Source organism: Nyctereutes procyonoides, unplaced genomic scaffold (assembly GCF_905146905.1).
Source record: "Nyctereutes procyonoides isolate TBG_1078 unplaced genomic scaffold, NYPRO_anot_genome, whole genome shotgun sequence".
NCBI classification, from domain to species: domain Eukaryota; kingdom Metazoa; phylum Chordata; class Mammalia; order Carnivora; family Canidae; genus Nyctereutes; species Nyctereutes procyonoides.
The window spans coordinates 35879599-35892387 of record NW_026575043.1 but is presented as its reverse complement, the minus strand read 5'-3'; the positions used below and the strand labels follow the sequence as shown (position 1 = coordinate 35892387).

Below are 12789 nucleotides of genomic sequence, written 5' to 3'. Positions count from 1 at the left end.
AAACTATAAACATTCTTTCTTCTTAATTTTATTTATTTATTTATTAATTTCAGAGTGTGGGGAGAGAGAGCACAAGCAGGGGGAGCAGGAGAGGGAGAAGCAGGCTCCCCACTGAGCAGGAAGCCTGATATGGGACTCAATCCCAGAACCCTGGGATCACTATCTGAACCAAAGGTAGATGCCTAACCAACTGAGCCACCCAGGTATCCCTATAAACATTCTTAGAAGAAAGTAAGAGTGGAGGCTGGTTGGTGCGCTGAGTAGAGAATGTAGCTCTTGCTCTCAGGGTTGTGAGTCTGAGCCCCACGATGGGGTAGAGCTTACTTAAAAAAAACAAAAACAGGGGAAGACCTGTATGATTTGGATTTGACAATGGCTTCTTTTTTCTTTTCTTTTTTTTTTTTTTATGATAGTCAGAGAGAGAGAGAGAGAGAGAGAGAGAGAGAGAGAGAGAGGCAGAGACACAGGCAGAGGGAGAAGCAGGCTCCATGCACCGGAAGCCCGACGCGGGACTCGATCCAGGGTCTCCAGGATCACACCCCAGGCTGCAGGTGGCGCTAAACTGCTGCGCCACCGGGGCTGCTCTGAATTTTTTTTTTTTAATTAACTACTAAAAAGCGTGAAAGGACAGCCCACAGAATGGGAGAAAGTATTTGCAAATTATATATCTAATAAGGGCTTAATATCTACAAAATATAGGGAAGCCTGGGTGGCTCAGCGGTTTAGTGCCTGCCTTTGGCCCAGGGCATGGTCTTGGAGTCCTGAGATCGAGTCCCACATCAGGCTCCCTCATGGAGCCTGCTTCTCCCTTTGCCTGTGTCTCTGCCTCTCTCTCTGTGTCTCCCATGAATAAATAAAATCTTTAAAAATATATATATAGGGCAGCCCCGGTGGCTCAGCGGTTTAGCGCCGCCTGCAGCCCAGGGTGTGATCCTGGAGACCCTGGATCGAGTCCCACGTCAGGCTCCCTGCATGGGGCCTGCTTCTCCCTCTGCCTGTGTCTCTGCCTCTCTCTCCTCTCTGTGTATTCTCATAAATAAATAAATAAATAAACAAACAAATAAATAAATAAATCTTTAAAATATGTGTGTGTGTGTGTGTGTATGATGTATATATATATATATATATATATATATATAACATACACATAAAGGACTCCTACAACTCAAAGACAAGGAGAACACAAACACCCAACTAAAAATGTTTATAGGGACACCTGGGTGGCTCAGCGGTTGAGCGTCTGCCTTTGGCTCAGGGTGTGATCCTGGAGTCCTGGGATGGAGTCCCACATCAGGCTCCCTGTATGGAGCCTGCTTCTCTCTCTGCCTGTGTCTCTCATGAATAAATAAATAAAATCTTAAAAAAAAAAAAAAGTTTATAGCCAGGGCACCTGGGTGGCTCAATCGGTTAAGCATCTGCCTTCAGCTCAGGTCATGATCCCAGGGTCCTGGGATCAAGCCCCACATTGGGAGTCCTTGAGCAGGGAGCCTCCTTCTTTTCCCTCTGTCCCCTCTCCCCCCTTGTGTTCTCTCTCTGGCTCTGCGCTCTCTATGTCAAAAAAAAAAAAAAGTTTATTGTCACTTATTCATAATTGTCAAAACTTGGAAGCAAACAAGATGCCCTTTAGGTGAACAGTTAAACTGTGGTATATCCAAACAATGGAACAGTATTCAATGCTAAAAAGAAAGCAGCTACCAAGCCATGACGCAATATGGAGGAAACTTAAATGTATATTATTATAACTAAAAGAAGCCAATCTGGGGAAAAAAAAAAAAAACCTACATACTGTATGATTCCAACTAAATGACATTCTAGAAAAAGCCAACCTATGAAGACAGGAAAAAGGTTAGTGGTTGCTGGGGGCGGGTAAGGGGTTGGGGGTCAGGGGGGATTGCAAAAGTAGAATACAGAGGATCTCGGCAGTGGAAATACTCTATATGATATTATGATAATGGATACGTGCTGTTATACATTTTTCAAAACTCACAGAATATACGCTACCAAGAATTAACCCTAATGGGTTTAGTGATTATGTTGTGTCAATGCAGGTCCATCAATTGTAAAAAATACACCACTCTGGTAGGAAATGTCCATAATGGGGGAAGTTAGAGATGTGTGGGGCTAGGGAGTATGTAAGAAATCTCTATCCCTTTCTCTTAATGTTACTGTGAACCTAAAACTGCTCTAAGAACTTAAGTCTTGGTGCACCTGAGCGGCTCAGTTAAGTGTCTGACTCTTGATCTCAATTCAGGTCTTGATCTCAGGGTTAAGCCCCTGTTGGGCTCCACACTGAGCATGAAATGAAAAGGAAAGGAAAAAGGAAAAAGGAAAAAGGAAAGGAAAGGAGGCCTTGCTTAAATTAACATTTCCTCAGAGACAATATAGAAATGGCCAGGGACTCGGGCAGCCCTAGTGGCGCAGCGGTTTAGCGCCGCCTGCAGCCCGGGGTGTGATCCTGGAGACCCAAGATCGAAACCCACGTCGGGCTTCCTGCATGGAGCCTGCTTCTCCCCCTGCCTGTGTTTCTGCCTCTCTCTCTCTCTCTGAATAAATAAATAAATCTTAACAAAAAAACACAAAAAAAACAAACAAACAAACAAAAAAAACAAATGGCCAGGGACTCAAGCAGGCATTTGTATGCCAATGTTCACAACAGCCAGAAGGTGGAAACCACCCTACTTTCCATCAAGAGATGAGTAGATAAACAAAAATAAAAACAAAATGGAACACTATTCATCCATTAAAAGGAATTATGTTCTGGTTCGTGGTACCATATAGATGATAACCCTAAAAAAATTTTGCTAAGTGAAATAAGCCAGATCAAAAAGACAAATATATGGGATCCCTGGGTGGCGCAGCGGTTTGGCGCCTGCCTTTGGCCCAGGGCGCGATCCTGGAAACCCGGGATCGAATCCCACGTCGGGCTTCCGGTGCATGGAGCCTGCTTCTCCCTCAGCCTGTGTCTCTGTCTCTCTCTCTCTCTGTGACTATCATAAAAAAAAAAAAAAAAAAAAAAGACAAATATATGATTTATATGAAATATCTACAATAGGTAAATTCATAAAGACACTAGATTAGAGGTTCCCAAGGGTTGAGAGGTTTGGGGTAGTAGGGTGTTACTGAATGGATACACAGGTTCTGTTTGAGTGATGAAAAAATTTGGAAATAAGACAGTGGTGGTTGTTCAACATTTTGAACATAATTAAGGTCACTCAATTGTAGGCTTACAAATGGCAAATTTTATGTTAAGTGTATTTTACAATAAAAATTAATAAAGCAAAACAATTTTTAAATTTTAAGAGAAACTTTCAAGTTAACAATTCTTGAATAAACAAAAAAAGAAAGAAAACAGCTGAAAAATATTTTTCCCAAACACAAAGGACTAATATACAGAATTCCTACAATTCAACAAAGAAGCATACTTAAACTCCGATTGATATTGCGGAAATATAAACAGTCAATAAATTTTAAAAAGCCTTCAACTAAAATAACATTAAAAATGCACATTACTATGTTTGTGCAGGCCCAAAATTCATACATTGAAAACTTAATGCCCAGAGTATTAGTGTTATGAGGTAGGATCTTTGGGAAGTGATTAGATCATTAGGGAAGAGCCCTCGTGAATGAGATTAGTGCCTTGTAACAGGCCCCAGAGAGCTAGCTTGCTCCTTCTGCTGTATCAGGATACAGGGGAAGACTGTGACCAAGAACAAGGCCATCCCCAGAACTGGCACGCTGATCTTCAACTTCCAGCCTCCAGAACAGCGAGAAATAAATTTCTGTTGCTATAAACTAACCAATATCTGGTATTTTGTTATTAACAGCCTGAATGGATGAATGGGACTAAATCCAATTGAGTACTTTTGCACCTATCACACTGGAAACAATAACTTCTTTCTGTATGCTGGTTTCATGGGCTCTTTGCTACATACTCCCAAATAATTTTGCAGAGCCCCACAAAGGCTTTTAATAATAAGAGTGAGCCTAAGAACTTCACACACATGCACTTACTGAACTTTTACAACAACCAGAGAGATGAGTACTCCTTTTATATGTGAGGATACCGAGACAAGCTGCTTAATGTGCCTGAGATCTCAAACCAGTTGAAGAAAGGCCACGGTTCTCACCCTGGGGCAAACGTACCCCCACAGCCTGGATGCTGAAATACTGCCATTCAGAACCCCCTTTAATAACACCCAGCTGCTTCTATGACTGACAAGGACATGTGCAGGGCTGGTGCCGACAGTGCCCATAAGAGTATAAGCTGGCACAACTGTCATCCTCCTGGTCAGACTACTGTATCTCAAGATCAAACTTAAAATAGGGGCACCTGGTTGGCTCAGTCATCAAAGTGTGTGACGCTTGATCTCAGGGTTGTGAGTTCAAGCCCCATGTTGAGTATGGAGATACTTTAAAAAAATAAATAGAATCTTGGGATGCCCGAGTGGCTCAGGGGTTGAACGTCTGTCTGCCTTTGGCTCAGGGCATGATCCTGGTCCTGGGATCAAGTCACGCATCAGGCTCCCAGCCTGCTTCTCCCTCTGCTTGTATCTCTGCCTCTCTGTGTGTCTTTCATGAATGAATAAATAAATAAAATCTTTAAAACTAAATAAAATCTTAAAAAAAAATCAAACCTAAAATAAACAAAGAGGTACACTAATACACTAAGATTTTTCATATTCAGATGTTCATGGATAAATTATTTAAAAATGGAAAAACAACAATCCAAATGGCCAAACTTAAAGGAATGACTGAATAAATGATAGCACAAATATTATGGGACACTGTACAGTTATCAAAAATCACATTCATAAAGTTTCAAGACAATGATTAAATGATGAAAGTATGTGATAATTACGAAGGTATCATATGGTCCATTAAAAATTGCATGTAAAGGGATCCCTGGGTGGCGCAGCGGTTTGGCACCTGCCTTTGGCCCAGGGCACGATCCTGGAGACCCAGGATCGAATCCCATGTCAGGCTCCTAGTGCATGGAGCCTGCTTCTCCCTCTGCCTATGTCTCTGCCCCTCTCTGTGTGTGTGTGTGTGTGTGTGTGACTATCATAAATAAATAAAAATTAAAAAAAATAAAAATTCCAGTATTTAAAAAAAAATTGCATGTAAAAAGGCTGGGAGGAATATGCTAATGGTTAAGAGCAAACATGAACATGTTCATTGGGTGAGAAATTTGAGAAGGCTCACCACCATCCTCTAGTTCCTGAAGGGCAGGTGCCCAAAAACATACTGAATTTCTTCATGATAGGATTATGAGATCATTTTCTTCCATAGCTATCACATCTGAATTTTGAATGAAAAAAATTTATATAAAAATGTTTAAAGGCGGGCAGCCTGGGTGGCTCAGCGGTTTAGCGCCACCTTCAGTCCAGGGTGTGATCCCGGAGACCCAGGATCCCTGCGTGGAGTCTGCTTCTCCCTCTGCCTGTGTCTCTATGAATAAATAAATAAATCTTTAAAAAAAAAAATGTTGGGATCCCTGGGTGGTGCAGCGGTTTGGCGCCTGCCTTTGGCCCAGGGCGTGATCCTGGGAACCCGGGATCGAATCCCACGTCGGGCTCCCGGTGCATGGAGCCTGCTTCTCCCTCTGCCTGTGTCTCTGCCTCTCTCTCTCTCTCTCTCTGTGACTATCATAAATAAATAAAAATTAATAAAAATAAAAATAAAAATAAAATGTTTAAATGGAATAAGCCTGAAGTGCAATGGTAACAATGAAATGTCTCAAGGAAGCACCCCATTGGTTCACTCCCATCTTCCATCTCTGAAGAGTCTGGGTCTGCTCCTTCTCTGACCTACATACAATGAGGTCGTATTTACTACGCTGCTCCCTGAGGACCAGTACCAGGTGCTCAAGGCATGCTTCTGGACTACTATGCCTTTATCAGCATGGGCCTGCTTTCATTCCAGCTGGGTGGACCCCAGGTGAGTCTGAGGAGGAGAGTCCCCACAATGACTCAGCCCCTATGATGCAGGAAGATCTCAGCTCCAGGTGTGGGGTACTAGTGAGGAACATGGAAGGGTCAGTTGCCAAAAGCACTGTCATTGCTTCCTTGAAATGCTTCTCATAGCAAGCCAGGGGCCCTGGGCAGTGACTGTAGTAAGGACACAAGAGAAATAGGAAGAGGCAGTGGAATGGAGAGAGCAGCTGTGGCCTACTGTCTCTGGGCCCAGCTTCCCCTAAATGGAAGGTGAGGCTTTGGTCTGGACACTCCCCACCCAGAGCCTTGACTGAAGTACATTGCATTCTATCAGCTGGTCTCCACCTTGAACTTATGAAACCACAGACCATTCTACAGGTTCCACCAATGTGACACCAGAGGGAGGCCTTGGGGATGTTCTGGGCAAAGCCTGATGACAGCTACCTAGCCTTGGAGCTGGCCTGCATTCTCATGCCTCTGAGAACATGGGATAGATTGCCCAAGCCTGACTGCTCAAAACTGTTCCATTCATTCTCATCATTTTTCAAAAGATCCATGGAATAAGTCTTTACTTCTTTTATCAGTAGTATACAGGGATCCCTGGGTGGCGCAGCGGTTTGGCGCCTGCCTTTGGCCCAGGGCGCGATCCTGGAGACCCGGGATCGAATCCCACATCGGGCTCCCGGTGCATGGAGCCTGCTTCTCCCTCTGCCTGTGTCTCTGCCTCTCTCTCTCTCTCTCTCTCTCTCTCGTGTGTGTGTGTGTGACTATCATAAATAAATAAAAATTAAAAAAATATATATCAGTAGTATACAAAACCTCAATTAGAAAAGGGACAGGTGGGCAGCCTGGGTTGCTCAGCGGTTTGGCGCCGCCTTCAGCCCAGGGTGTGATCTTGGAGACCTGGGATCAAGTCTCCCTGCATGGAGCCTGCTTCTCCCTCTGCCTGTGTCCCTACCTCTCTCTATCTCTGTCTCTGTGTCTCTCATGAATAAATAAATAAAATCTTTAAAAAAAGAAAGAAAAGGGACAGGGCCAGATGGTACTGGCCAACCTTCCACTTAGCACCTAACAATTCAGTAGGCAAGGCCTGGGGTCACTAGCTGAACCTTCCCAGTCAGGGCTCCCATATCATCTACACACTGTACCCTGAGCCCTACCATCTCCAAGCCTGAAGAAATCTCAATAACTCATCCTCAAAACCAGACTGGATACTCCCAGATTTAAAATTTTTCAGTGTGTACTGAAATACTACAAAAGTGTATCTTTCTGGGGATCCCTGAGTGGCTCAGCGGTTTAGCGCCTGCCTTTGGCCCAGGGTGCGATCCTGGAGTCCCGGGATCGAGTCCCGCATCGGGCTCCCGGCACGGAGCCTGCTTCTCCCTCCTCCTGTGTCCCTGCCTCTCTCTCTCTCTCTATCATAGATGAATAAATAAATCTTAAAAAAAAAAAAGTGTATCTTTCCTTCATTATCCAAGTGATCATGAAAATAAATCATGAATCCAGTATCTGCTATTCAAGTTGCAAGGACTTTTAAAAAAAAAGGCACGACCTATAACCAGCATTAAGAAGAAAGCATCTACAGTAAGCACGTTCCGTATTCTGCTTTGGCAAAGTAGCCAATCTGCCCTTAAGGAAAGATTCTGCACAATAATATAGAGTATGGACAGGCTGAGGCTCAGAGGGAAAGTGGGGATGAAAAGAGGAGGCAGTGAGCACAGAAGAACAGGGAGGAAGGGAGCACTCATGGAGAAGTCCCAGTTGTGAACCAGGGAGACTAGAAGCACACGGTATCCAAGTGAGGCCACCGCATGGACACATGGTGTGGCTCTGTGGGAAAGGGCAGGAAGAGAAACAGGGACAGGACTCCTTCACTTATAGTAATCATCTAGTAATCTAGGATGCTGGCAGCAGCAGGGGCCCCAAGAAACAGCGTGAGAGAAGGGCAGGAGACTAAACAGGGTCCATGCCTAAGAGCTCAGGGGAGCAGCAGCAGACAGGACTGAGTGGCACAAGGTCACAGAACATGGAGCTGGGACACTGCACAGGGTCCATAGGCTCAAGAGGCCAGTGGGTTCTAGGGCTGCCAAGTTTGAGGCGTGAGGACGGAGGAGAGACCTGGGGCTCAGTGTGAGGTAGTTCCAGAAGGGTAGAAGAAACTGGGATTGTGAATGAGTTAGTATAGGATGAGGCTCTCAAGGGGTGAGTAGATGAAAGGATGGAGAAAGAGAGACCCTAAATCAAGAGAACAGGAAGGCCACAAGAAGGCCGTTGTAAGAGTAAGCCTGGGCCCATCTGAAGGTAGAAGTCTGTGAGGCAGAGGGAGCAGGAGCTGTGGGTGTCACAGAGTAGAGGCAGAAGCCCCAAACAAGACACTGGGTGAGGGCACCAGGTGGGCCATTAGGTAAAGGGACTGGAAACCAACAGAAAGCATACAGTGGAGGCTACCAGGAATGAAGCCCCGGAATGCATGTGTCCAGAGGGTTAGACACACAGATGCAAAACCAGGCAGGGAAGCAAAGAAAAGATCTAGATGGGAATGGCCACCATCTCCCAAGAGGTCAGAGAAGGCAGCCCCGTCTGGACAAACGGGGCCAGGCACAGAGAAGTCGGGGAAGACAGGAACACAAACACATACTCCTTTCCTGAGGCAATAACCACAGATGTGGAAAGCTCGGGCACCCCAGAATGTCACAAAACCAGTGCAAAGACGGGATTCTACTCAGGCACCCGAGGCTAAGGTCCCTGCCTTATTATATCCTAGAGTGACAGCCCGCTTCAGTGCGTCTGCTGGCTTTCTTACCTAACAGACTACTTGGGAGTGGAGAGGTAAGCCCAACACACATATCACCTTGAAGAATAATCTGGTAAGAAGTGGAAGTGTTCAATACTCACAGGAACAATAAGCCCTTGCCAAGTCAATAAATTAGCTTCATCAACCTGGATGTTACGGAAGTTTTTCATTCCACATTTGCGGATTTCTTCAAGCTCCTGTTGATTAACAAAGCATAAAGGGGTGTCAAACAGGGGAAAGCACCACACATTAAGATCCCTCCTGACTCCCTCAAATTAAAGCGAGTGCCAACACCACTGATGACCAAATTTCAGACTGTGGACCAGACCACACCCAGTCCAGTAAAGAGGCCTGGAGCCACAGTGGTCCCTTCAACCCGTGACCCAGACCAAGATAAGCCCCCACCTTGGTGACCCCTCAGAGCTCAGCGGGACAAACAACTGCCTTCTGCAGGCACATCGCCTCCTCTTTGGGCTAATCACCAGACCTCTCTTTATACACCCTCGGGCCCCTGCACAGGGCAGCCATGCAGCAGGGGCACAAGAAAGGTACTACAGATTTGACTTCTCCCAACCAAGGTTTATTAAGCTGTGGGCCAGATGCTGAGGATATGAAGATAAAACTGGGGACTAGGAGCAAACACATACACACCACGTTTTCTACCCAGGACTGTAAGCTTGATTTCAGAGCTCTGCCTCAGCAAGGACACTCGGTGAAGAGAACAACTCTCCAGTCTGGGATGGGGAGGGGGACAGGAGCCTTTCACTGGGCCTCCACTTCCTCGGCTTCAAACCAGGGGCAGTAAGACCCAGAGTTGAACAAAGCAAAGGGGAAACTCTATTGTGCGCAACAGAATCCTTTGCAAATGAAGGATTACTATATAAACAGTCCATGTGGCAAATGTCATTTTGTCCAGAAAGCATTACCACTGTGTCTTAACTACATCAGAGCCCTGCCTGAGAGGTCTTTAGTCTATAATCGATGGTCACTGGTTTTCCAATTGTGCATCACTGCTTCTCCAACAACTCAAGTCAACACCCGACAGGCATGATGACCCAAGACCCAATGTGTGCTGGCCTGCTCACATTCCCAATATTCCTCCATTCTCAGATACCTGCAGTGACACAATCCCTCTAATGTCCCAACCTGGTCTCTTGTCTTGGTACAAAAGCTTCCTCCACATCTCTTGGGTACCTTCTTCTGCATCACCAGAACACCACTCAGCTGAGCAGGGAGGACAGCTTCCTCAATGGCCCTGGCTTCCTCCTTGTTGGTCCAGCCCACGAACCCTTTTGCAACTGAGAAGCCCCTCTTTGTGTGGTGCTGTGGCTCACAATGGCACAGAGGCTCTAAACCAGCCTCTACTTCGAGCCCAAAAGATCCTTTGTACCCCCACATTCCCATTGCATAGGCAAGGACCAAGTTTACAAGGCCCCCTGGGGGAACAATTCCAGAGGAAGTAGGAGGTGAGCTAGTGTTACAGGTTCTAAGTTGGAGGATGTGTGGTGTGCCTGGCATGGAGTGGGCTGAGAAGGACAGTGTGTCAAATGAACATGCAAAACAGGCCATTGGGACATGCTGGTGCTTCATGGCAGGCGACACCCCCGACCGAGTTTCTTCCCACAGGATGCTGCTGCTTGTCAACCCTAGCTGCCCACCACAACCATCTGGGCTTAGGCCCCGGCCCTGGAAATTCTGGTCCAGCAACTGTGGGGTAGTCTGAAATGGGAATTTTTAACAAGCTACAGTGACAGGAGAGAGCCACTGCCACTGAGAGATGAGCTCCACTTCTAAGTAACACTCAGCTTCCATAAAGAAGCTAGTTGCAGGGCAGCCCTGGTGGCTCAGCGGTTTGGCATCGCCTTCAGCCCAGGGCGTGATCCTGGAGACCCGGGATCGAGTCCCACATCGGGCTCCCTGCATGGAGCCTGCTTCTCCCTCTGCCTGTGTCTCTGCCTCTCTCTCTTGTGTGTGTCTCTCATGAATAAATAAATAAAATCTTTAAAAAAAAAAAAAAAGAAGCTAGTTGCAACGCTTGCGGTCCCTGGAGTGGGGAAGGGGTGGTCTGGTCCCTCTTCCTAAGGCTGCAGAAGGAACAGCATGGAAACTGAGAGACTACTCAACCTGCCAACTGCCATCTGGTCCTCCTGCTAATGCCCAGGACTCACCAGAAACTCTCTCCTGGGGACAATGAAGCCTTCAGGATGAGAATAAATAAATCTCATTCTACCACTCTGCCCCACTCCCCAAACAGCATACAAGTTCCATGTGGGCAAGCTCAAGGGCAGGGATCTAAAAGCCCCCAGAGCTCATGGGCATGCTCAAATACTTGCTTAATTGTCAGGATAGTGAAGGGATGGGAGGCAGGGGACTGGGGAGGGAAAAAAAAGGGCTCTGGGATGGGAAAGGCTCTCCATGTATTTGATTTTCTGGTCCCTGCTGTAAGATACTAGTGTAAGATTCCTGGCTAGAGACAGAAGATATGATGTCACTTAAGAGCTGAACCTACCAAGCTATCAGAAATATTTTATTTTATTTTATTTTATTTTATTTTATTTTATTTATTTTATTTTATTTATGATAGTCACACAGAGAAAGAGAGAGAGGCAGAGACACAGGCAGAGGGAGAAGCAGGCTCCATGCAGAGAGCCCAATGCAGGACTCAACCCCGGGTCTCCAGGATCGCGCCCTGGGCCAAAGGCAGGCACTAAACCGCTGCGCCACCCAGGGACCCCCTATTTTATTTTATTTTATTTTATTTTATTTTATTTTATTTTATTTTATTTTATTTTGTTTTATTTTATTTTATTTTATTATTTTATTTTATTTTTTAAAGATTTTATTTATTCATTCATGAGAGACACAGAGAGAGGGGCAGAGACACAGACAGAGGGAGAAGCAGGCTCCATGCAGGGAGCCCAACGTGGGACTCGATCCTGGAGCTCCACGATCACACCCCAGGCCAAAGGCAGGCGCTAAACCGCTGAGCCACCCAGGCATCCCCCTATCAGAAATATTTTAAACCAAATATGGACAGGGAAACAATTCCAGATAGAACTTTGAAATTAGACAACCAATGAGATTATATTCAATTTTCATGGGAGGAAATGAATTTTAAAATAATCTGTACATATACTATATGGCTTCAGAAATCCACATACTAATGATAGAAAGTATTAGGAATAAACACAAGAATGTAAATTTCAAAAGAGTTGCAAAAATATGGCAAGATGAGACTCAACTGTAAGATGACAGTGAAAACCTGCATCTTGCTCAAGAAAAAGGAAGGAGTGGGCACTGTGGGCAGAGGTGCAGAGAGGGCACCTACTGGTACTCTGATATCAAGAGATAGATACATGAACACTGGGGCCCCTGACTGGCTCGGCTGGTAGAAAACACAACTCAATCTCGGGCTCATGAATTCAAGCCCCACACTGGGCATGGAGACTTAAGAGAGAAAGAGAGAGGTACATGCACAAAGATAAAAGCCAGACTGTGGGAGAGAACGCCATCCCTCCTGCCACCTACCAGAGAAGAAGGGTGACGCTAATGTTGGCAGAACTGGGAGCCTCAAGGACTCCAAAGTTCGGTTATCAATTACTAGTCATCAGATAAACTCTCAACTTACCTTGCCATCAAGTTAAACTCACCAAAGAGCGGAAGAGGCAAACTCCTTTGCATAATCCTAACCAACAAGGAAGAAGTGATTATAAGGCAGAAGTGAGAGAAACCAAGATAAACAAACAAGCAAGCAAACCCTATAATCTCCAGGGAATGTTGGGCAGCCCTAGGAGAGCATTTCTCAACAGGGTGGCTCCAGTATTCAGGCAGGACTCTGCACTTGAGCATCCCGAGCCCTGCCCAATACATGCCAAGCATTGTGACACCACCCCACCCTGATTTCCCAACATCCTCTAGAGCCCCAGCTCCCAAGAACCACTGGCACCATCATGGGCTAGGACACTAAAAGTCCTGCATTGCACAAGCAGGTCCTCCAATCAAGAACTCTTTGGCCTAAAATGCCAATCACACTTCCTTCCACCAAGGAGAGCCTGAAGAAGA

At 45.7% G+C, this 12789-nt stretch overlaps 1 protein-coding gene across 3 annotated transcripts in view; it reads right to left on the bottom strand.

The window, feature by feature from the left end:
- The window catches only part of UBE2L3 (ubiquitin conjugating enzyme E2 L3), a 61697-nt gene that overhangs the window by 34285 nt on the left and 14623 nt on the right, over positions 1-12789 (bottom strand). Inside the window, exons 1-2 of one of the 3 annotated variants that reach the window (XM_055322801.1) lie at positions 12356-12371; positions 8829-8924 (exon numbers count right to left, since the gene is read on the bottom strand). The exons of 1 other annotated variant lie outside the window; for it this stretch is intronic. In XM_055322801.1, the coding sequence (XP_055178776.1) occupies positions 8829-8897 (69 nt within the window). In that variant the 5' untranslated portion in view covers positions 8898-8924; positions 12356-12371. Of the gene's footprint in view, positions 1-8828; positions 8925-12355; positions 12372-12789 lie in introns of those variants that run through there. One more of the 3 variants, XM_055322800.1, reaches the window with a different exon arrangement.